The sequence below is a fragment of the Equus asinus genome, chromosome 3 (genome assembly GCF_041296235.1).
Source record: "Equus asinus isolate D_3611 breed Donkey chromosome 3, EquAss-T2T_v2, whole genome shotgun sequence".
NCBI lineage: Eukaryota > Metazoa > Chordata > Mammalia > Perissodactyla > Equidae > Equus > Equus asinus.
The window spans coordinates 141,186,003-141,211,526 of record NC_091792.1 but is presented as its reverse complement, the minus strand read 5'-3'; the positions used below and the strand labels follow the sequence as shown (position 1 = coordinate 141,211,526).

The following is a 25,524-nucleotide window of genomic DNA, read 5'->3' as shown; positions in this document are numbered from 1 at the left end:
TTAACTACCACTTATGAGTGGAGTCATACAGAGTTCGTCTTTCTCTGTCTGGCTTATTTCACTCAACATAATACCCTCAGGGTCTGTCCATGTTGTTGTGAATGGGACACCTTTGTCCTTTTTTATGGCTGAGTAGTATTCCATTGTATATATATACCATATCTTCTTTATCCAATCATCAGTTACTGGGCACTTAGGTTGGTTCCATGACTTGGCTATTGTGAATAATGCTGCGATGAACATAGGGGTGCATGGCACTTTTGGAATTGCTGATTTTAGGTTCTTAGGATAGATACCCAGTAGTGGGATGGCTGGGTCATAAGGTATTTGTATTTTTAACTTTTTGAGGAATCTCCATACTCTTTTCCATAGTGGCTGCACCAGTTTGCATTCCCACCAACAGTGTATGAGGGTTCCTTTTTCTCCACAGCCTCTCCAACATTTGTCACTCTTGGTTTTGGATATTTTTGCCATTCTAACAGGTGTAAGGTGATATCTTAGTGTAGTTTTGATTTGCATTTCCCTGATGATTAGTGATGATGAGCATCTTTTCATGTGCCTTTTGGCCATCCGTATATCTTTGGAGAAATGTCTGTTCATGTCCCCTGCCCATTTTGTGATTGGGTGGTTTGATTTTTTATTTTTGAGTTGTGTGAGTTCTTTATATATTATGGAGATTAACCCTTTGTTGGATAAATAACTTGTAAATATTTTTTCCCAGTTAGTGGGCTGTTTTTTTGTTTCAATCCTGTTTCCCCTTGCCTTGAAGAAGCTCTTTAGTCTGATGAAGTCCCATTTGTTTATTCTTTCTATTATTTCCCTCATCTGAGGGGTTATGGTGTCCGAAAAGATTCTTTTGAAGCTGATGTCAGAGAGTGTACTGCCGATATTCTCTTCTAGAAGACTTATTGTTTCAGGCCTAATCTTTAGGTCTTTGATCCATTTTGAGTTTATTTTAGTGAATGGTGATAAAGAATGGTTGATTTTCATTCTTTCACATGTGGCTGTCCAGTTTTCCCAGCACCATTTGTTGAAGAGACTTTCTTTCCTCCATTGTAGGCCCTCAGCTCCTTTGGCAAAGATTAGCTCTCCATAGATGTGTGGTTTTATTTCTGGGCTTTCAATTCTGATCCATTGATTTGTGCATCTGTTTTTGTACCAGTACCATGCTGTTTTGATTACTGTAGCTTTGTAGTATGTTTTGAAGTCAGAGATTGTGATGCCTCCAGTTTTGTTCTTCTTTCTCAGGATTGCTTTAGCAATTCGGGGTCTTTTGTTGCCCCATATGAATTTTAGGATTCTTTGTTCTATTTCTGTAAAGAATGTCATTGGGATTCTGATTGAGATAGCGTTGAATCTGTAGATTGCTTTAGGTAGTATGGACATTTTAACTATGTTTATTCTTCCAATCCATGTACATGGAATGTCTTTCCATCTCTTTATATTGTCATCGATTTCTTTCAAGAAAGTCTTGTAGTTTTCATTGTATAGATCTTTCACTTCCTTGGTTAAATTTATCCCAAGGTATTTTATTCTTTTTGTTACGATCGTGAATAGGATTGAGTTCTTGAGATCTTTTTCTGTTAGTACATTGTTAGCATATAGAAATGCTACTGATTTATGTATGTTGATTTTATACCCTGCAACTTTGCTGTAGCTGTTGACTGTTTCTAATAGTTTTTCTATGGATTCTTTAGGGTTTTCTATATATAAGATCATGTCGTTTGCAAACAGTGAGAGTTTTACTTCTTCATTGCCTATTTGGATTCCTTTTATTTTTTTTTTCCTGCCAAATTGCTCTGGCCAAAACCTCCGGTACTGTGTTGAATAAGAGTGGTGAAAGTGGGCGCCCGTGTCTTGTTCCTGTTCTGAGAGGGATGGGTTTCAGTTTTTGTCCGTTGAGTATGATGTTGGCTGTGGGTTTGTCATATATGGCCTTTATTATGTTGAGGTACTTTCCTTCTATACCTATTTTATTGAGGGTTTTTATCATAAATGGATGTTGGATCTTGTCGAATGCTTTCTCTGCATCTATTGAGATGATCATGTGGTTTTTGTTTCTCATTTTGTTAATGTAGTGAATCACGTTGATTGACTTGCGGATGTTGAACCATCCCTGTGTCCCTGGTATAAATCCCACTTGATCATGGTGTATAATCTTTTTGATGTATTGCTGTATTCGGTTTGCCAAAATTTTGTTGAGGATTTTTGCATCTATGTTCATCAGTGATATTGGCCTGTAGTTTTCCTTCTTTGTTTGTCCTTGTCAGGTTTGGGGATCAGGGTGATGTTGGCTTCATAGAATGTATTGGGGAGTGCTCCATCTTCCTACATTTTCTGGAATAGTTTGAGAAGGATAGGTATTAAATCTTCTTTGAATGTTTGGTGGAATTCTCCAGAGAAGCCGTCTGGTCCTGGGCTCTTATTTTTGGGGAGGTTTTTGATTACTGTTTCTATTTCTTTCCTTGTGATTGGTCTATTCAGATTCTCTATTTCTTCCTGATTCATTTTGGGGAGGTTGTATGAGTCTAGGGATTTATCCATTTCTTCTAGGTTGTTCAATTTGTTGGCATATAGTTTTTCATAATATTCTCTTATGATCCTTTGTATTTCTTTGGTATCTGTTGTGATTTCTCCTCTCTCGTTTCTAATTTTATTTATTTGAGACTTCTCTCTTTTTTTCTTAGTGAGTCTGGCTAAGGGTTTGTCGATTTTGTTAATTTTTTCGAAGAACCAACTCTTTGTTTCATTGATCCTTTCTACTGTCTTTTTTGTTTTCAATATCATTTATTTCTGCTCTAATTTTTATTATTTCCCTTCTTCTGCTGACTTTGAGCTTTGTTTGTTCTTCTTTTTAAAGGGGAGAAGTTTTTGTTTTTGAGCCTGCTGAGTTTGAGGCCCTTGTGAGAGCTAGATGAAGATATCCACTGGCTAGTTATGTATATGTATTATGCCTGTGGTTCCTGGAGCTCAGGAGAGAGGTCAAGGTTGGAAATACATACTTGAAGACTGTTAGATGGTAATTAAAAGCATCTCCTTGGGGAACGTTGGAGTTAAGCAGAGACAAACTGCTGGCCAGCATCAACATTTAAGGAATGAGTAAAGGTATATAAACCAGTGAAAGAAAACTAAGAACAAAAGAAGTGGGAGAAAACCCTAGACAATGCAGTGTCACGAAAATGAGGAGAGTACCTCTAGAAGGAGGGAAACCGATCACTTGTGTCAGATGCTGCAAAGCGGGCAAATGAGAGAAATCCAAATGTTCACCAGATTGAGGACGTCAAAGACCTTGGCAAGAACAATTTCAGTGAACTGGTGGGAGCTATAATGTGGTTTGTCATGGGTTGAGGAAGTGGAGACAACTTTTTGAAGAGCAGTGGTTCTGAACTTGGTGGGAATGGAGCCATAGGTGTTGTGATGGAGCTTTGTAAGGTGGGTTAGGCTTGACTCATTTAGATGCCTGATTGGAAGGAAAGAACACATATAGAAGGAGATGAAAGTTAGATTGAAACTCCTGTTGGTGCCTTTTCTATATAACATTGTGTAGCTTCTCATGAATTAATGGAAAGCCTGCGTTAATTAAAAGGAGTTTTGTTGGGGAGGGGAGCACACATTCAGTAATACTGTGACTATGGGAACATTCATGAATTTGATTCTCTTAACTTTTCAGTCTTTTCACATCAACTATCTCATTTTAATGAGGGAAAACATTCTATATTGTTTTCCTCCTGGAGGGGTGATGTTTATGCTTTGATTCTCTCATATTTTTTCCTTGGTCTGTCTAGTGATTAACTGAGGTGGTGGATTTAGTTAATTCCTGTGAAGCTAAAGAAGGTTGCCTCTCTTTGGGGTCTTTATCCAGATACTGCAAGAGCTATGTGGCACATGCGGCATGTTTTTTTTTTTTTTTTTTTCTGGTACCAAATCATAGTCTTTAGACTTTTGGTCACCCGTATCACTAGAAAGTTAACATGTACCCCAATATATGTGGTTATGTATTAGTAAATTATAGTGAATTGTGTACTTTACTAATAAAGACATTGAAATATGTACAGAAATTTGAAATGTTAAAAAATATTGTGATAAAAATGAGGTAAACGAAGTTTTAAAGGTACTTTTAATAAAATGGTAGAAACCATTTTTATCCTCAAGAATTTTTTAGTGAGAGCAATGTATTTAAAAATCACTTTGTTGTCTTTTTAATTGTGGTAAAGTGTGCATAATATACTTAACTATTTTTTTAAATTTTGGTTAATATTTTGTGACAGGAGTTATTCATAGGGCTAGTTCCGAGTTCATTTTATTTCTACACAAATCAAGTGATTTTCCTAGCTGAAAAGCCATTGATTAAATGCCATGCTTACCTTCAGTGTTTTTAATTTTACAGAAGTATCTTTGAGGTAGTATACTACAGGAAGCTGCTTGCCTTCACAGAAGTTATCTATTTAGGATGTTTTTATATAAGAAAAATGAGTAACTCATCAAGTTTCACAACCCTTTTAAGTGCTTTGCCTGGAGATAAAGAGCAAACCTCTATGTAGTACAAAAGATTTCATGGTTACTCCCTATCTCACGAAGAGACATTCTTTTATAAAAAACTAGCCATAGCCAGGACATCTGGTAGTACTTTGTGCCATTCTGTCATTTTCTTTGCTTGCTAATGAAAGATGAAATGAATGAGTTTCTTGTATGATGGGATCTCAGTAAGCTTTTTACAGAACTCTTATTTTGTTTTGGTTAAAGCAGCCGCTCTCATAGCAGAGAGTGCTCTCACTGATTTTCCATAAAATGCTTTTGTTAAAGAAGTCATAGAAACTCCCTCCTGAAGATACCTTGTCTGTTTGTTCAGTGCTCCATCCTTGCACATAGAAAAGTGCCTGTCATGGAAAAGGCGCTCAGTAAGTGTTTAACTCTAGAGTGAATTTGTGCTTGAGAATATATTTTCCTGTAGATATTTTCTTAGAAATTTTTACATTTCATTAAGAAGCCAGCAAAGATTATAAACTGAGGCATATTAGAAAAACCATCTATACTACCAACTTAATGGCAAATTTCCTACATTATGCAACTTTTTCTAAGATTAACACCCCTCCCCCCATATGATCTTCAGCAATGTTTTCTGTGCGTATTTATACAGTAATTCACTGAGAGAAAAATCCATATTGGTTTATGTCATGTTATTCACTAAGTCATATTTCAGCCCTTTCTACCATGACAGGAAGAACAGTCTTTCCCCATGGTATGTGGCTTGTTATCTTACACTATTTTATTAGAAACCGCAGAAGAGGCATCTAAACATATATAGTTAAATTCTGTGAAATTTTCCAGAGTACTGAATTGAAAATCATGACTTTAAGCCTTGCTGGAGTGAAAAACCTCACAACCTATAAAGATGTGATGTGTGTTCAGGGTACTTAACTTTTTAAGTATGTTAATAATTATGATTGCTTTACACTATTTGCTAATATTTGGGGCAAAATTTATATGTAGGGTGAGGTTGTTGTTGATAGATGTAAATATGTTTTTAAAAGTTATGTTGATAATTTCTGCCTTCTTTTTGACTGTCTTATATCCATATCTGATTAGTTAATCATTATGTTTGCTTGGTAAAGAGGGAATACTAGGAGGAAGAGGTACCCTTCTGCTGTTTATTTAGTGTGCTTGAGTTATTAGTATTAACTTTAATACCTGTTTTGTTGCAGAAAGCGTCTTAAGGCCATCACCTGTTTTCTGAGGGCTCAGGTCGTTAAACTAGGTAATTTGTGATATGCTGAAACAAATCAGTTAATGAGAGCACCATTATCAACCCTTCAGATTGTGGAACACCTCCTCTTCCCTCAAGTTGGCATAGTCTGACATAGACTGACTGAGCCTAGCGATGTATTCAAACATTTTTGAGCACTAACTGTGTTCCAGACACTAGGATAGACCAGTGGACAAAACAGACCAAAAAAAAAAAATTCTGCTAGTGTGTAGAGGTTACCTTTTAGTGATATAAACAGACAAAAAAACAAGTAAAATATTTATTAATGGGGCCGGCCCCGTGGCTGAGTGTTTAAGTTTGTGCACTCTGCTTCGGTGGCCCAGAGTTTTGCTGGTTCGGATCCTGGGTGCCGACATGGCACCACTCATTAGGCCATTTTGAGGCGGTGTCCTACATGCCATAACTAGAAGGACCCACAACTAAAATATACTGCTATGTACTGGGGGGATTTGGGGAGAAAAAGCAAAAAAAAAAAAATATTTATTGAGATACGGGCTTTAGAAAAAAAGAAAGTTGGGAATAGGACAGGGAGTGTCAGGAAGAGGTTGCAACAAGATAAAGTACTCATGGAAGGTCTCACTGAGATGGTGACATTGGAGCAAAGGACCTTAAGGATTAGGTGAGAATGTGAGGCATGCATGTATGTGGCATAAGAACATTCCAGCAAGAAGGAACAGCGTATGTAAAGACCGTGCTGCCGAATGTGCCTAGATTAGATATGGTATGTGAAGTACAGACAGGAGTCAAAGATGACAGCATGGATTTTGATCTGAACAATTGTAATTACAGGGTCACCATCATTTGTTATGGGAAGTAGGTTTTGGGTGTAAGATTGGGAGACGAGAATGTTTGCAAAGGAATAATTGGCTTGTATGACTTCTGGATGTTGCATGGTGACAGATTAAAGTGTCAGGCAAGCCACCTCTTGGTAAAAAACATGATTTTGAGTAACTGTTTTACTCTAATTTGATGATACTTAGGGAAGATGAACTAATTTATTTGCCTGAGCCAAACAATTATGAAAGAAGGGAACTTTCCTGGAGTAAATGAAAGTGTTATATACATTAATTTTGGATTACCTACATAATAACTTGAAAATTTTTTAATTTATCCTATTACAATGCATAACTTTTCTTCCAACCCTGTTGATTTAAACAATAAATATGATAGTATTCTACAGATTAATATGTACTCTCTGACATACGAGGAACATAAGTACTGAGATGGGGGCTGGTTGCCAGTGGAGCCAGTCATGTGGTTTGAGGGTTGGAACTTTTGAGTCCCATCCTCCCAACCTCTGGGGAGGGGAGAGGGGCTGGAGGTTGAATGAGTCGCCAGTGGCCAATGAGTTCATCAGTCATGACTTTGTAATGAAGCCTCCATAAAACTCTAAAAGGACAAGGTTTGCAGAATTTTTGGGTTAGTGGACATGTGGAGGTGCTGGGAGAGTGGCACGCCTGGATAGAGCATGAAAGCTCTGTGCCCTTTCCCTGTATGTTGCCCAATGCATCTCTTCCATTTGGCTGTTCCTTAGGTATATTCTTTTTATAATAAACCGGTAATCTAGTAAATAAAATGTTTCCTGAGTTCTGTGAGCCACTCTAGAAAATTAATCGAACCCAAGGGAGGGGATCATGGGAATCTCTGATCTATAGCAAGTTGGTCAGAAATACACAACAACCTGGACTTGTGACTGTTGTCTGAAACCCAAGGCCTGGGGTCCTTGGAACCTCAAATGCATAGCTGGTTGGTCAGAAGCACAAGTAATAACCTAGGCTTGCAACGGGTGTCTGAACTTGTGAGGGGGAGGCAGTCTTTTAGGACTGAACCCTTTACCTGTGGGATCTGACTATCTCCAGGTAGAGTGTCAACATTGAGTTTAGTTGTAGGACACCCTACTCGTGTCCAGAGAATTGCTTGTTGGTGTGGGACACCCCCTCCCCATGTGGGAATTGGAATAGAGAACCCATTTAACCACATACTTAGGTCTCCAGGCATCACTTGAGAGAATTTTTTAGAGAATACTTTATATTATGAACAGTTAATTCAGGGCAACGGTGTCCATCAAAGTATCTGCTTCATATGACCTGTTTTCTGTACAAACTATGTTTATCTTTCTACATAACCTTTCTGTTTTGACAATGTGTTTATATATATGGAAATATATGCATGCTGGATGGGCCCCCATTGCCTTAGTGTATACAATAGATTACTCAGTAGAGTCACTCTCCATGGTATCAGCTTCTCTAGTTATTTTAAGGGAGGTGTGCTACGAGCTGCTTTGGGTATGTGTCTGTTTCACTACTGTACTTTGTCTGACATGACAAGGAGTTGGCATTGATCTTTGTATAAAAATCAACAAAGGGGCCAGCCTGGTAGTGTAGTGGTTAAGTGTGCACACTCTGCTTTGGTGGCCTGGGGTTCACAGTTTTGGATCCTGGGCATGGACCTAGCACTGCTCTTCAAGCCATGCTGTGGCGGCATCCCACATAAAGTGGAGGAAGATTGGCACAGATGTTAGCTTAGCGACAGTCTTCCTCACACACACAAAATAAAGTCATCTAAATTGTTTTAAATTCAAAGTAGCATTAATCTCTACTTCTTTGTCCTAATGGTAGCAGTTTTAATACACATTCATTATTTTCTCTGTAGGATTGGAGTTTACTGCACATCTTTTAAAAATTAAACAAAAACTATCCATGGCATTTTTAGTAAGGTCATCTGTACCGAAGGTTCATAGGGATTGTTTTGTCTAATGCATACAGGAGTTTCTGCCGTATTGCCATATATATCTTGAAAAACCTTGAGTTCTGCCAAATCGTGCAGTAAAAGTAATGAGGTTTATGGGGGAAAAGGGTTGGACAGACTACGGAAAATTCGTGGAACTCTCATCTTAAATACTAACTAAAAACAATAGCAATTCTAATAAAAAACAAAAGACTAGCATTTGTACCTTGTATTATTCTGAGTCTTTGGAGTCTTAAACCCTGGACTCCAGCCCTGTCCTTTCCGTTGTAGGTCCTGGAAGGGCATTGCTTCGAAGAGACTTATTTTCATTAAAATTAAAAATACAATTCCAGTGTGTAGCCTTCTTCATTAATCCATTGTTGTAATACAGGGGGAATTCTTTTGCAGCTTCTTCATCTGCACAGGCAGCTTTGTCAAATAGGTTAACCCATCTGAAAGTAATGATTCCTGAAGCCACTAACTCAACCACTGTTTACAAGAAAGAAAAATACTTTTGTAGATTTTCAGGTTTTTTCCTTAAATTTTCTTCTTTTGTAAATTTTTTTCTTTTTTTCCTAATACAAATGTTAAGTTTTTATTCTTAATAGAATAAATTTCTATTCATCTGTTTCTAAGGTTTTATCTTTAATTGTGAAAAAGCCTGTTCCCAGTTGACTCAAAATATTAATCTTCTAGGAAAAATCGTGTATAAGGCAACATGACTGACTTTTCCACCAGCATCATTGCCCTATTTCTAGTTGCCTAAGAAGTAATTCACGGTAAAGAAATATACGTTGTAGTAAAACAGACTATTTTCGTTTTGATTTGATTTGTTAATTGTCTAGGTGAGTGGAGCAGGTGAGTAGTATTAGTTTTGGAGTCACAAAGACCAGGCTTTGAATTCTGGCTCTGCCAAGTAAGTGTCACTTTCTGCAAGTTACTTGACTTCTTCAAGCCACAGTTTCTGTATCCGTAGAATGGAATTAATTATTATACCTACCTGTAGAGTTGACAGTAAATAAATAAGATGATACTAGACAATCTTTTTTACACACCGAGTTTACTAATAAATGTTAGCTCTTATTTGCAGTTGTCATTTATAATTCACAATATTCTTCAGAGCATGACGTAACATATACCACTATCAAGGAACATTTTCAGCAAGTTTAACATTTTCAAGTAATATTTGCCATCTGTGAACTGTCTAGTATCACTCACTGAACTATTTTCAACAAATTCTATTCAGGAGTGATTTCTTGAAAACCTGTTAAAGGCAAGAACATTGAACACCTTACGTTTTATAAAAGATGAGTTAAGACAGTTTGGTCTTTGGTAGTTTGTGGGGAATCTAGCTATGCTCATAACTAACTAGTGTAAGGAAGAACACGATGGCTCCTATAATAGTGATGTTTCACAAGGAACGTTGAGGTATAGAACAAGGTATGATTAATTCAGACTGGGGGTTTCAGCGAAGGCTTCATGAAGGATTTCTTCTTTTCTTTTTTTTAAACTTCTAAGTTATGCTAGAGGAAGATGAGTTCTGGGAAATCTGGAGGCAGGAGATTTTGTACAGGAAGACCTGGGTATTGACTCTGTTCTTTCCCCCTCCCAGTCAGGATGTAGTTCTTGTCAGAGATGAGAATTTATTCAAAAACCCCGAGTGCTTAGTGTTTGTAAACATTACTTTAAATGAAAGACAACAGAAAGTCAGTAGAAAGGTGAGCCTGAGTGGCTGTTTTCTCAACTCTGCTAGAGCTGGACCTGAGGATGTCATTGGCAGCTGTGAGTCCCCTAGGGAGCTTGGGCCAGGGTAAATCTGTGCCAAGACAGGCTGCATGTGCTTCTGCTCTGTGTAGCCACTGCCATTCACATAAGTTCTGTATCATTGACTAAGTAGAGTAGGCACTAGATTAGGCCAAATAGGTCAGGAGTGAGAAAGAGTCTGTCTGTCCTGTCTGTGTAGGCTTTTCCTGCCTGTTTGTAACCCATTTGAAATGTTACACAGTTAATACCAGAATATATTCCTGTATCATTATTAAGATAGTTTAGAAGCCTTCAGTTCTACTCCCTTCTCCAGAGGTAACCACTGTTAAAAATTTGGGATATATTCTTCCAGACAATTTTCCATGTACTTAAATCACATAAAAGTACATAAATATAGTTTGGGTTTTCTTCAGGGCAGATGGGCTCATATTATTTTATTTGTAAATTATGTATTATGTTTCCTTTTAAAAATTAGTAATAATTCTTGAGTTCTTAGCATACACTTAGATTATTTCTCTCTTTTTTTAAATGTGTAATCTTCTACATTCATAACATAAGTGTAACAGAATTTATTTGGCCAGTTTCCATTTGGCATGCAACTAGATGTATTTCTTTTTTAGGAGCAACACTGTAGTAAATATCTTTGTGTACCGCATATGCTTGAGTATTTTTGTAGGACACATACTTAGAAGTGCAGTTGCTGCTTGCAAGGATATGTACATTCATAGTTTGATAGATGCTGCTAAATTGTTCTCCAAAAGCTTATATTAACTTACACCCATATATATGTATAGCAGTCTATGAGAGTTGAGTAGATGAATAGGAATTGAAAAGAAGGGGATTCTGCATGGCTTGAGAAGCATGAGTAAAAGCCTGGAGGCAGGAGAGCCTAGTAGATATGGTGAGGAAAGAGGGAGTAAAGAATCTGGTGTAGAGTATAAGAAGCAAGAGGAGCTTGTGGAAGATGAGTCCAGAAAGGTAAGTTGGATCAGATAACGAAGTATTTTGTAATGTGGTGATCAGACCTTTAAACTTGAATAGACAGTGGGGGCCTTTTGAAAGGTTTTACACATGAGCTTTATTTCAAGAGTAGCTAGCAATAATTGTGAAGGCTAAGTTTTTGAGCATGAGAGATTGGCTATGAGGCTCTTAACAATGATCATATGCTGGAATGAAGGCCATGGCATTAGAAATGAAGGGAAGGAATCAGATTCAAGCAGTGGTACAGAGTTAAAATCAGTTTGTAAGACTTGGTGGCTTAGGATGAGAAGGGAAAAGATTGAATGTTGTGGCTTTCTGAGTGGTTAGGTGGTGCCTTTTACAAAGATAAACACAGAATGACAAATAGATTTGAGGTCAAGTAAGGGAAAAGATTATTAAAATACAAGGAAGAAGATAAGTTACTATCCACTGTTGATGTATTTCCATAAGATATGTTCAGTTTTTTTATTGTGGTAAAATATATATAACATAAAATTTACCATTTTAACTAGTTCAGTGATATTAGGTACATTCGTATTGTATAACCATCACCACCACTGATCTCCAGAACTTTTTCCATCTTCCTAAACTGAATCTCTGAGCCCATTAAGCAGTAACTCTCTACTCCTCCCTACCCTGAGCCGTTGGTAACCACCATTCTATTTCTGTCTCTATGAATTGGCCTACTCTAGGTATCTCATGTAAGTGGAATCATACAGTATTTGTCCTTTTGTGACTGGCTTATTTCACTTAGCGTAATGTCTTCAAGGTTCATCCAGTTATAGCATGTGTCAGAATTTCCTTTTTAAGGCGGCATGATATTCCATTATATGAGTATATCTCATTTTAAAATTTATTCATCTGCCAGTGGACACTTGGGTGCATTTGTTTGGGGTTTTTTTGAAGGGGGGGCATCTTGGGTTTTTTTAGTTATTGGAGCATGACTACAATAAAATTGTTTGTTAAAACTGTACAAACCCCTGCAGTCTTGTATAGATCATGTATATAGATAAGTTAAAAATTTGTGGTTTTTGCCACAAGGATGATTATGGAAGATCTTACTTTGTATAACTCAAATATATCATGGTTATTGGAAAAATGACCTAAAGTGCTAATCCTACTAGTGGTAGACATCATAATAGTCAAAGGTATGGTATAAAGTTAACTGGATTTTAGAAGACCTGGGGGTTTTAATGTAATTGTTGGGTTATTGTGAGGATTAAGTAATATGTATAAAATTATGTACACCTTGAAGTGCCCAAAACAGAGAAGGTGGTGTAATACATTTTCTAGTCTGGTTGACTGAAGAGCTGTTTTGAAAGAATTTGAATTATGAGATAGATGAAATATCCCTGCATCTGATGAAATAAGTGATAATGGGTATCATAAAATAGGAATGAGTGAGTTGCCATCAAGTAGGTGTTACTGTTAACTGTGAAACTTTTGTTTACAAAATTTTGATTACTTTGTGGTAGTAATTTTCTAATTTAGTTAAAATGCGAACAGTGAGGTAAGAATAAGTAAGTCAGGGAGGTTCCTTTCTCTTTTTATTTATTACTGCTTAGAAAACACACGTTCACTTTCCAAGTTCTCTGCAGTCCATTTCTATTTAGCTGAGTTGTAATTGTAGGCCCACAGCCTGAAATTGTGACTTCTGTTAATACACTGCAACATAATTCCATCTCAGGAAAATGTGTTATGTTTTGGAACTCAGTAACATACGATTTTCCTTGATGTTCCTTTCCTAGTAAAACATACACCCACACAAATGCTGCACATCAGGCTTTCATAACACTTGGCGTTGGGGAACTGAGAGTTGTGAAGAGAATACAGAATGTAGATGAAGAACAAAAGTAGAAGTTTCAAACAATGGATCAAAAGAGGTCCCTTGAGACTCTTAAATTAGTTCTTTCAAGGATGGCTAAAGTTACAGGACAGTTCTTTAGCTTTGTTAATTTCTTTCAGTCTCACCGTAAAAGATAAGCTACTGGAAAGTACTTGGTAACTTAAATGAGATGCTTAGCATGTGGAAAGCACTCTGTAAGTGTTGTCTGTGTTTCTAATCTGTGCATTTGAGGCGGAGAGGCATTTTGGTGGCTGGGGAGCTTCAGATATTAGGTTATTTTGCTAAGCTGAAATTGCCTTTTTTGTTTACGTCTACAGTATTTGAATATGGAATATCTCCCTTAAATTAGTCTTTGTAATTAGAGATTTTCTTAAATATTCTTAGCAAAGTATCTTTTATTAAACACTCACAAGTTCAGATGACCGAGAATGCATAATTAACATGCTAAGATTATTAGAACACTTGTTTAATAGATAGTACTTTTACTCATCCGTTTTTCAAAAAATCCAACTGCAAGCAAGAACTAAACACACTCACCTGACTTGTATTTCCCTACCCTTTGCAGAAAATTCTGATAAGCTGTAATAAATCTATTAGAATATCTGAGTATATTCAGTTTATTCTATCCAAGCCAAACTCCTGAAACTCTCCTCCTCTTAAATCTTCTCCTGAAGTCTTCTCCATCTTAATAAGCAGCTCCATCCTTTGGGTTCTTAGGCTAGAAACCTTGGAGTCACCGTTGCTCTCGTCCATTTTTTCCTTTAACTCTGTGACCCAGTGTGTCAGCAGATGTTGTTAGTTTTGTCTGTGAAATATGCACAGAGTTTCATTACCTGTGATTCTTCAGCTGCTTCCACCCTGGTGAAAGGCTCCATCATCTCCAACCTATATAGTCACAGTTGCCTCCTAACTGATGTCTCCTGCTTCTTCCCTTTTGCCTTTATTATCTGTCTTCACCCCCCCAACCAAACTCGTGATGATCTTCCTCTGCTTACATCTTGATCTTCCTCTACTCAAAATTTGGAGTAAAACGCTCAAGACCTTCATGATCTGTGGTGTCCCCTCTATACTCACTCAAATTCTCGTAACTTAGCATCTTCCCAGTGCCCTCTCCTGTAATCTCATTTTCTTGCCACACTGGTCTTGGAGAAACACTCCTGCTTAGGGCTTTTGGACCTGCTATTGATTCCCTTTGCGTGGAATTCCCTTTTCACCACCTCCTTCAGATCTTTGCTCAAGTATTACCTTGGTGAGGGCTTATTTAAAGTTACACCCCGTCCCCTGTCTTCCCTATCCTTTCCTTCTGTTTCTCTCCAAAGCATTTACCACCATCTGACATTCTAGTTACAATGTAAACTCTCTGCTGCCAAGGATTTTGGTCTGATTTGTACACTAAGGCATCCTCACTGCTTAAAAAAGGGCTAACACATTGTAGACATTCAAACATTTGTTGAACTAATGAATTTGTCAAGAGAAAGGAGAGAATGATTGAAGACATGAATTAGAGATGCAGATTGGACCATCGTCACCCACATAAGTGGAATAAACGTAACTGAAAGAATTTTTAACTTATAGGTATTTCTTCGACAGCAAATTAAAATATTCCTAGGAAAATGTTTCATTTTGATTTTAGAATAGTGGCATTAGCAGTAACTGATTACCAAATTGTGTCTTCAAAGTCAATAAATGTTTATGCCTACTCTGGTGGGCAGTATTTTAGGTGCTTTCACATTTAAGCTTTATTGTTGTAGTTTTTTGCTGGTATTATCTACAAAGAAGTTGTGAATGGTCAGAAGTTACACATCCAGTAAGTTTCTAACCTGTGACTCCTGACTCCAAGTCCAGGACTTGATCAGTACATTCTTTATCACTCCTGAACACATAATCTTTTAAGCCATCAAAATTTACATTTTATTTTAAACAAAAAGAGACCTAAGCAACTAAGCTGAAGGAGGAAGAAAATGATAGGGAGAAACTCAATGCACCCATAAACATTTTTATAAATATATACGTAAAAAGTGCAAAGAAAATAGAAGTAGTACTCGCTTCGCCAGCACATACTAAAACTGTAATGATACAGAGAAGATTAGCATGGCTCCTGCGCAAGGATGACATGCAAATTTATGAAGCGTTCCGTATTTTTAAAAATAAGAAAGAAAACAGAAGTAAATTTGATTTAGGCCCTTTAGCGTTTCTTACTTGGTTCCTTCTCAACTCCTAGAAAGGAAAGAAGTTTCTGTTGATTGCTTGTTTTGAATAAATGTATAGTAGTGTTTGTGAGCTTATTTACTTTATACTACTTTTCCTTCCCTATCATCCTTTATTCAGTACAACTACTGTTCTTCCATCTCCCTCTCCGTTTTCCCCACTCTCCTAGCTTTAGTCTCCCAGAAATGTTAACTTGCTAACACTGATCCATTCGAAAAAGGATAGGTGTGTGCGTGTATGTGCGTATTTATATTTAAATTATACGTATCCTTACTGTGCCATGTAGAATTATAGGAAAAAAAACTACATGCATATCCCAGTTGAACCCTGGATGTTTACCACGTTAAGAGCAACAGCATCATCAGGCACGTTTATAGCAGCTTTTATCAGTGTTACTGAAAACTAAGATATACATTTTAAGAAAACAGCTTCTCCAGTTGAGTGGGGGTTCCTCAAAAGTAAAATTAGCTGAATGTTCCATTTCCCAGAATTGCTAGATGACAAATGTCTTTTAGTTACTGGGTCTCATTGATCCTATGGTTAGCCTCTTAGCTATAGGGGCTTGTTGTCCCCTTGCCCCCATGTTTAATGGGAGAAGGGATTACAGTTTTACTGTCAAGATGAGAGTGAGAATAATTTATGATTCTTGGAAAGATTCTTGGAAAATTACTTAAAACCAGCTTTAGCTTTAGATTTGAAATCCTTATTAGTGTTGGCAAAAACCAGTTTAGAGTTGAAATTAGTAGAATATGTGATTTTCATACTTTTAACAATAGCAATAGTTAATTTTCTGTCATTATATAACAAGACTGTTTCCAAGTACCTGGTTGACAAAACTTGTTTAAAATTTAAGTGTCTCTAGAACACCTCTCCTAAATTATGGTATGTAATTTAAAAGACTTTGCTTCATCAATTCAATTTTAAAAATTTCTTATATGCGGTAAGCCTGTGAGAATTTATGTAAAAACATCAGTTTGGCTCAGCATGTAGTATGTCATACATTTGTAGGCACTTAAAACATTAAAAAATTTTGTTTTTCACTCCTCATCTCATCTATTTCCTTTTTTGAATTTTTCCTGAGGGAGATTTGCCCTGAGCTAGCATTTGTTGCCAATCTACCTCTTTTGCTTGAGGAAGATTTGCCTTGAGCTAATGTCTGTGCCAGTCTTCCTTTATTTTTTTATGTGGGTCACTGCCATAGCATGGCCACCGACAAGTGGTGTAGGTCTGTGCCTGGGAACTGAACCTGGGCCGCCAAAGTAGAGTGCGTCAGACTTACCCACTAGGCCATGGGACTGGCCCCCATTTTTTTCTGTTTTATTCTTATGTTATCCTTTTAACTATTATCATGTGTCATTAATTCTGTTTCTCCCACTGCTCCTGCAGTTTTAAGGGTGTGGGAGAATGGGGCAAAACAGCGTGTGCAAAGGTCCAGAGATCTGAAACACCATGGTGTAGTCTGAGAAATGTACAAAGTTTCAGTATGATTGGAACATACTTTGTTTGTGTATTGGTGGGAGGCGACCAGAAGCTGGATCAGGGAAGATCCTCTGGGAATGCAGTTGTCTCAGTTAAACTAAACCCAGCAACCTGTGTTCTCTCATAACTCTTTCTTAATTTTGTGCTCTTCCCTTGTCAGAAACTTAATTTCTTCAAGAGTAAGTCTACCTAGGTATATTTTAAAAGCTGGCCAATTTCTGTATCACCTTTAGATGATCTCTTAAGAAAGTTTTCTGTTGAGATTTCTGGTGGTCTTAGTGTAAAGAATAAAATTTGCAAGACTATAAAATAAAGTTGAAGCTGTGACAGGTTAAAGACTTTTTCTGGAGTATTTTCTGACTTTAGATTCTTATGTAATGGTTAAATTTTCTTGCCCCTTGTTAAGAAAAATAAAGTTGAAGGACAAAAATAAAGCATAAATTTTGAGCCCATTTAGAAAGTGACCCACTAATTGTTGTGAAATCAATTTAGTGGGTTATGACCAGCATCTAAGTAAATTCGTGTGATAGAATAGAATAGATTATGTTTACCTTGAATGTGTTTAGATATGTATTGGATTGTTGTGTAAAAACCTACTTTTGGTTGAGGTAAGCAAAGTTTGAAAAACCCTGCTTAATATTTGTGTGTGCTTACTAACATTGTGTGCTTTAAAAATAGAGTCCATTCATTTGCTCAGGTGTTTGAGAACCCACTGCTTCTCCTCCCTTCACCACCGCACTCCCATTCATTGGGTCACCACTGTGTTCCAGATACTCTTCTAAATGCTTTACATGAATTAGCTAATTTTTTCCCCTTCCATTATGTGAATGCTTTTTTTTTTTTTTAAAGATCGGCACCTGAGCTAACGACTGTTGCCAATTTTCTTTTTCTTTTTCTTCTTCTTCTCCCCAAAGGCCCCAGTACATAGTTGTATATTCTAGTTCTGAGTGCCTCTGGCTGTGCCATGTGGGATGCCGCCTCAGCATGGCCTGCTGAGTGGTGCCATGTCCATGCCCAGGATCCGAACTGGCGACACCCTGGGCCACCGTGGCGGAATGCATGAACCTAACCACTTGGCCATGGGGCCGGCCCCAACATGAATGTTCTTTTTATCCCATTTTTTTTAAAAGGGGAAGCTAAAGTACCTAGTTCAGAGCTAGTAAGTGGTAGATCTGGGATTCAAACCCAGGCAGGCTTTTCTTCAGAGCCTATTCTTCTAACCACCAAGCTTTACTGAAGGCACTGTGTTTAGTGCTGGAGATAACATCTGAAATTGTTCTTGATCTCATAGAACTTACATATTTATATTTATAATATTCTATGGTTATTAAAATGTTTGTATACATATATTTATATATGTGATATGGGAAAACACTAATTATATATAGTTAGTTAAACCATATATAAAATTAACAATATTACCACGTTATAAATTTCAATATTATTCACTATTTTTTCTATCATATGGATGTGCCATGATTTAATCATTTCCCTTTTGGAAAGAAATTCTCAGTCCTTTCTTTGTAAGTAATATTGCAGTGAACATCAGAATGCATTCATTATTGTTATTTCAGGTTACTATCTGAGGCTGTTTATGAAAGCATAAAAGTTTGAAGTTATCGGCATCTGTTTCTGATTACTTTCCTGAAGTTTACACTTTAGTAGTAGTACTGATCTTACACCTTCATAAGCATTATGTGTTACATAATCAGTAGTCAAAAACAAAGCAAACAAAATTCAGTAGTCGAAGAATGGCTTGCTATGTTAATTTAAATTGTTTTCTTTCAAAGTCTGTTGTCCTTGATAATGTCATTGCAGCACGTATAAGCCATTCCTCAATATTTTCTTCTATTCCCTCAAATATTTGTGTGCCTACTGTGGTTTAGAGCACATCATGAATGTTCTATGTTTAGCTGTCAATCATGTATCCAAAATGAGGTGTGTGACATTTTCACACATTTAGTTCATTAGTGTCTAGTGTGTGGTTAGATAATAGGTTTACGAAGACTAAGGACAAAGACTACCTCCTTTGGACACAGCATAGTGAAGGAGGCTGTAACAATTGGTGTGGAAATGTATTTCTAACATTTCTCTCTTTCCTATAAGAAGTGAAATGTTTTGTAGACAGGTGCGTAGGGTCTTTCATACACGTTAATTTTGCTATTAAACGGTACGTAGTTGGGCATCAGAATTTCTAAGCATTCTTATCATATACTGTTTTGGACATTAGTGCTTGTAAAATGAGTTACACAGAAGAGTTACACTGTTATTGATGAAGATCTTTTTTACATGACCATGTAAGTTTCTTACTGTAACAGTTTTGAACTCTCGAATGTAATTCTGCAAGATTTTGTTTCAGAATTTAAGGAATGGTTTCTTTGATTCATCTAACTTGTTACAAACATTGGCATAGAAGCTCTATTGATTACCTCTGCAGTTAGTTTTGGAATGCGGTGTGAATGCATGCTTTCCATTCAAATCTAGTTTCCTGTCCTGACTTTGGGGTATTTTTTTAGTGCTTTTGGTTACTCTTTTAGTTTAGTCAAGCTTTGAAGCGTGTAGAGAGCTGTCCATCTGTTTTTTTGTCTTTTTTTAATTACTGATAACCTGACCGAGTGGCCTCACCTCCCTCAGCTAATAAATGGTTTCTCTTCCCATGAGGCTAAGACTCATAGCAGTCCATGGGACAGGGCCAAGTTGGGAAACTTTGGCAGTGTGCCATCTTAAGGAAGATATCTTTCCTGCTCATTTTTGTTTTGTCAACTAAAATTTATATTGATAAGTACTGTGATTTCCAAGTCAACTTGAAAAGATCTTCAAGTGTATAACTTCATGAAAATACTGGAATTCTTTTGTAGGAATCAAATGGTTTCTGATTTGGGTGATTAAATATGGTTCTGATCCTTCTTAATGGCTTTAGTAAATGTATATATAGTCTCTTGTTAAACCATAGCGAAAATATCTGTTTCTATGCATTAACTGCGTTTTGAGTGAGAAGCGTTTGTAAAGTTAGATTATTGCTGTATCAGTGAGGTTGAAAAATGACCTTAATTGTTACACTTGATTTCTTCTGATTGCTGTGCCAGTGTGTCTTCCAGAAAAGCAACTTGAGTGTGGGTTAGTGTGGGTTTTAGAGTTGGACATGTGAGACTGAATCTGTCTCCCACGTCTTTCAGTCTCTAATATGTGATGTCGAGCAGATTACTTAAATCTCCGAGCCTCAGTCTCCTCACCTGGAGGAGGCAACTAGTTAGTCTTACAAGTGGTGGATCAGGATGAAATAAATAATATCAAGTGCTTAGCGTGGTACTTGGCATATTGTCAACAAATGTTATCCCTTTCCTCCAACAATATTCTGTGATAGTATTGTAGTAGAAAAGTGCTGAAATTCCAGCTGGAAGATCTAGATTTAAGTCCTAGTTCTTTTCTCTTACTGTATGTTTTCTTGAGTCAGTCATTTGACAATAGAGTCTTAGTTTTCTCCTCTGTAAAATGGGGTTATGAAAATTAAATGAAGTAATGAATAAGTGCTTCAGACCTAGGCTTTTTTTTTTCAGACCTAGGCTTTTATTCTCTATTATCTAACATATTTATATCCTGCTTTATTTCCTAGTGGTTAACCTTATTCTTTATGTGCAAGGGAGGAGCTGTACTTCAGGAACATTAACCTGATAGTTGTGTGTAGGATGCATTTACTTGGAGGAGCAGAGTATAGGAAACAATGTGGGTGTCCTAGGAGGTTGTATACATGTACAGAGCCATTAAGTGGTTTAAAGCTGGAATCGGAATGGCTAGGGGGTTGCACTAATGTGGTAAAATGATCAGTTTAAAAAGATCATTGGCTGCAGTGATTTCATTGGACCAGGGCCCTTGTTTCTGTTCTTCATTAGTTTCTTCCCACCTACTCTGGTAGAGTTCTTTCCTATGTGCAATTCTTCCACCATTATCAGCTTTCTGAAGAGTGACCTACATTTTGTAATCTGCATTCCCCACAACCTGCAATAAATCTTAATCCCAGAAATATGTAGTTTTTCTGACAGTGGACTTGAAAGGTTTTCATCAGTTCAGTCTACCCTTTCAGTCAGGAAATACATAGTTTCATTTTCTCCTTAGCACATACTTTTTAGCTCTAGTTGGGGAACTTTATCTTCCATTCCTTGTCTGTTAAACTTTACATGAGCTATTCCACAAACCCAGAGTATAACAGAACCTCTCTCAGCTGCTTCCTTTCCTTGGAAGCCATTTTTATGGCTTGCTTTCATTAAAAGTTTCCTCATCAGTCATCTTAAAGTAATTTTAATTGCTTTATGATGTGAATGTGTATGTGTATTATTGATAATTTGTCAGCTTTACTTTCCTTATACAGCTTGAATGTTCTTTCTTGTAATTGTAGAGTGCCAAACTTGAAGCAAAAGTGGAGTGAATTCTTAGATTTAAAATGTGATATATAGACTTCTTACTGTATTATTTTAGTAATGAAATGTTTTTAATGTTTTTATATAAGAAGGTGGGATGGCGTGAGGAGGAAAGAGGGACAGATAATCTGCCAGGGCAATCACAGAGCAGCAGTAAAGTTGATAGTTAGCCATCTATCTCTTCATTTATATGCATGCGTTTTGTAGAAGTAAGCTTTAGAAACTGGAGCTCTTTTCAATTTAATGATGACCATGGAATTAAAATGATTCAGTAATAGTAACACCAGGACGGGCCTTGTTTGAAGGAAGCCCTGCTATGTCTATTAATGAATTCCCTTTTATACAGAGGTGTGTGAGTGATTTCCAGCTTTCATTCAACGTGGAATAGAATAGTTGGTCAATCAGAGGTGGACCTGGTACCTATCAAGTGTTCAGACCTCTCTTTTATGTTATTTTCATTCCTTGAGAAGAAAGCTGAAGAATCAGTTGGGGCAAAGAGATTTGTGGGGTTTTGCTAGATCTCAGTAAAGCAAGCGGTGTCACTGTGACCACTGAGCATGTACCCCTTCTCATTCATATGAGGGTTCACATTAAGAATGACAATATTACATGGTAGTAGCAGCAGCTTCTTTGTTTTTCTTAGTCATGGCAGCAGTTGACACAGTGCACTAGTTGCTTAACATATCAACACTTAAGTCCTTATTTTTTGTTTTTGTTTTTAAGTCTTTGAACTTATGAGACTATCATTCAAATGGAAGCATTATAGTTCTTCGGAACCATTATGATCTCAAAAGGAAAGGAGAATGATACAGATACACTGGCTGAGGTGTTTTGAGGTGCATCGAAGTGTTCCAAGCTGTGACTTACCTTAACATGTTCTTGAAGTACCATGGCGTGGATTAAAAGGTATGCTTTAGAAATCTCCCGATGACCCCAAAGTCATGGATAGAATGAAAGCTCATGATTCTATATTTAATAATCAGCATATTTAAGATATTTTAATATTTACATTGCAGATGTGGTTATGGATTTATGACAGTAGTACTTTTTGTTTAAAAGAAACCCCATATATCAGAAGCTTGATGAGTGAATTTTTTTTCTTTCAGAGATATGGTTATAGAAGACCTGGGGGTAGATATTTTCTCTAGATCTTAATAGTAATGGGCCATAATTTCTTTTACCCAATAGTTTCTTTCACAAATAGATTATTCGTGTGTTAATCTGTAATTATCATTATCTTTCTGGTTTACATCATAGACTAATTTCTCTGCAGTGCTCTCATTTCATGGTAGCCTGAACAGGAAATAATTGGATAAATTCTTTAGTTGGGGTATTAATTTGACCAAACAAAATAATTCTTACTTGGATCATTTATAGTTTGTACTTGTTTTTGTCTTTTACAAAGAATTTTTACTGAGAGGAAAATGAGTGATTCTTTATTAATAGATTATTGTTTTTTCACCAACGTATGTATGCAGTGATCATTCATGTGGTTGTGGTATGGAGGCCCACTGTTATTTGTGGCTACTAGTAGTGGTAATTCTAGGTTTTGTATTACCCACTTAACCATCAAAAATCTTAAAGGTTTTTATGTTCATAACATTTTATTTGAGTGATGTAGTCAAAACCATTTCTTAATTATTTGAAATCTTGGAAGCCTCCTAATTTTTTACTGTGTGCTTGCTACTAACTGTTTTCTTAAGGCTGGTGGAAGTGGATCAATCCAGGGAGACTGCTGAGTTCATTAATATAACACCAGGTTCAGAATTCTTTATCTTTTAAGTAATGAAGGAAAACATGTTGGGAAGATAGAGGTTTAAATCATGGATAGATAAATTTAATAGAAATATACTGTGCAGTCCATAATTTTCATCAGTTAGGCTACCTTATGTTAAGATCCTTTTGACATGCCAGCAGTTAAATTCTTAATGGAATTTAGTTAGTAATCCTGAGACAGACTGCTTTATATTAAATTCTAGTCTATAATGACAGTGATCTAATTAAGTTTCAAGGTAGAGTCAACTGCTTATTAATCAAGGCAATCATTCAGTTCAACCAGATATTTTATGTCCAATGGCACACAGAGTAGTATCTACTCTCCAAAAAGGTATTTTCTGACATAATGGGTTGGAGATGGTATTCAATAATACAGTGTTTACAAAATATATTTCTCTTTAATATTTGCTATTTCAGCTTTAAAAATGGGGTAGCACTTGGGCATCTGTTTTGTTTTAACTTCACAGAGGATTCTTGATGCACAGCCAGAGTTGGGAACTCCTGTTCCCTTTGGAAGAGTTTATAGCTTAGTGGTTAAGAGATCAGACTCTGGAGCCAACTGACCTGTGTTTTAGATCTAACATTTATTTTGTTATTTTAACTGGTTGTAAGAATGATCTGGAAAAAAAATGCACATTTATATATTAAAAATATAAAAACATAAGTATGTAATTATATAATTTATATATTGCATTTATATGAGTGTATATATGTATGTGTGTATATATATATACACACACACATATACATACACATTTGTATAAATTATACACACAATTAGTTCAGGGTTGAGCACGGAGGAAGTCATTGTTAGATTAACAGTGGTGATTATTAAATGCCAGATCAGAAACTTCTATTTTGGGGGGTGGGGTGGTATTACATATTTTCTTATCCTGAGTCTAAACTTTCTCCTGTGATCTTCCTAGAATTAAATTATCACTGTTTGACTGATGTTTTCAATTCTTTCGACTTTTTCTCTTTGGTGAAAGAAGGTGACCACTACAGACTGGTAATTTATCTATGGTCCTCTTCTCCTGCTAGATTGATTTGTGCCTCCTCTAAAGCTGTGTTTTTCAAATTGGCAAGTTTCAACCCATTCATTAGTGGGTCAAGAAATTGATTTAGTGGGTTATAATCAGCATTAAGACATGTATTAGAACAGGAAGTAAAATATCAGAGTATACTGAATGTAGAAAAGACGATTTCTGTTTTGGTTTTTTAAAATGCTGAAATAAACAAAATATATACACATTCGTGTCTACGTTGTTTGGATCGTTTTAGTTCCAGTAAGTGTATGTCTCCCATGGTCACAGATGTCCCTAAGAAGTGGTATTAGTTTTATATTGCTTTGCCTTGTTGAGAAGAAGCGACCAGGGTAAGTGTCAGTCTGTGGCTTCTAATGGTATGCCATACTTTGTATCACCTTCAGGTATTCCCCTACTATCTTTTTCATTTGAAGTAAAGGTTCTTACAGGAGAATATCAAAGGAGTGGAGGAGAAGAGTACATAATAGCAGTGGCTTTTGATTGGCGTTAACCAAGGCTGTTTTATTGAGTAGAGTTTTCTGGTATACTGCCCCTTTGCATATATTCTGGTATTTATCAACTCGTAGATTAGTGCTTTTCCAACTGCCAGTGGTAGCCTGTTCTGGAGTCAGTTTAATAAGTTGCCTTTTTTTCTCGCTAATTGAAAAGCGGAAAAGAACAGAATAGGAAATATCATGAATAGATGCACAATATAGTTTCCTAAAACTTTTGTTTTAAGGGTATGTATATGTATTGGATTGCAGAGACCCAAGTTCTAGTGATGATCAACCAGGACACTATAAAACTCAGTCTTATAAATCTATACACATTTCCTCTGCTATCCGAAAGTAGAGTGTTCCTGTGAAAACTTTCATAAGCTTTCTGAAATGGCATAAGGCGAAGGAGCAGTTACCATTAATTTATATGGGAAAAACTTTTGAGCATTCCCAGACCCCAAAAATAACCTACCAAAATAAATTGAAATAAAGCAGAGATGCTAACAGACATAGTTCAAAGCTATGGTGGCTTGATGCTGAGATGCTAAGTGTAGTTCCCAGGCAAGGAGCTTGGTGGCCCCAGTCGCACTGCCTCTGTAATGGCTCGCTGCAAAAGGAATGCTGAACTCTATTTTTGCCTTTTATCTTTTTTTGTGAAAGCGAAAATCCATTTTGGGTTTCTTCCATTTAGTGAAAGCAGTACTTATGTAGGTCTTTTGTAAAAGCGAAGTGGCGTAAAGCGAACTTTCGCATAGCGGGGTAAACTTCTATTGTCAAACTGACCCCAGCCAGAAAAGACTTCAGCTATCTAAAACAGAATTATCAACTCAGTAGTCTTATCTCTGTTGGCAAGGAACAGTTAATTAGTTTGGAAACCTTGTTTTTTGTTGTGTTATTAGGGGGTGTGAGTGTGTGCATTTGCTTGCCCTGGTAAATACTTAAAGGCTCGGAACATAGGGAAGAAATTTGTATTTCCTAGTTGTGGAGGGATTTACTCTGCATTGATGAAAGTGACCCATGCAATTAAAAACAATATACAAAA

At 36.7% G+C, this 25,524-nt stretch overlaps 1 protein-coding gene and 1 non-coding gene across 9 annotated transcripts in view; both read left to right on the top strand.

Annotated features, from left to right (window-relative positions):
• RBPJ (recombination signal binding protein for immunoglobulin kappa J region) overlaps nucleotides 1-25,524 on the top strand; it is a 219,143-nt gene that overhangs the window by 128,712 nt on the left and 64,907 nt on the right. For 4 of the 8 annotated variants that reach the window (XM_044767660.2, XM_070506107.1, XM_014855902.3 and 1 more), the window contains exon 2: nucleotides 21,908-22,090. The exons of the other annotated variants lie outside the window; for them this stretch is intronic. In XM_044767660.2, coding sequence (XP_044623595.1) covers nucleotides 22,074-22,090 — 17 coding nt within the window. In that variant the 5' untranslated portion in view covers nucleotides 21,908-22,073. The remainder of the gene's footprint in view (nucleotides 1-21,907; nucleotides 22,091-25,524) is intronic. 8 annotated transcript variants of the gene reach the window in all.
• LOC123284858 (U6 spliceosomal RNA) lies at nucleotides 15,123-15,225 on the top strand. Its single transcript, XR_006526303.2, has one exon. It is a non-coding gene; the product is annotated as a U6 spliceosomal RNA (small nuclear RNA).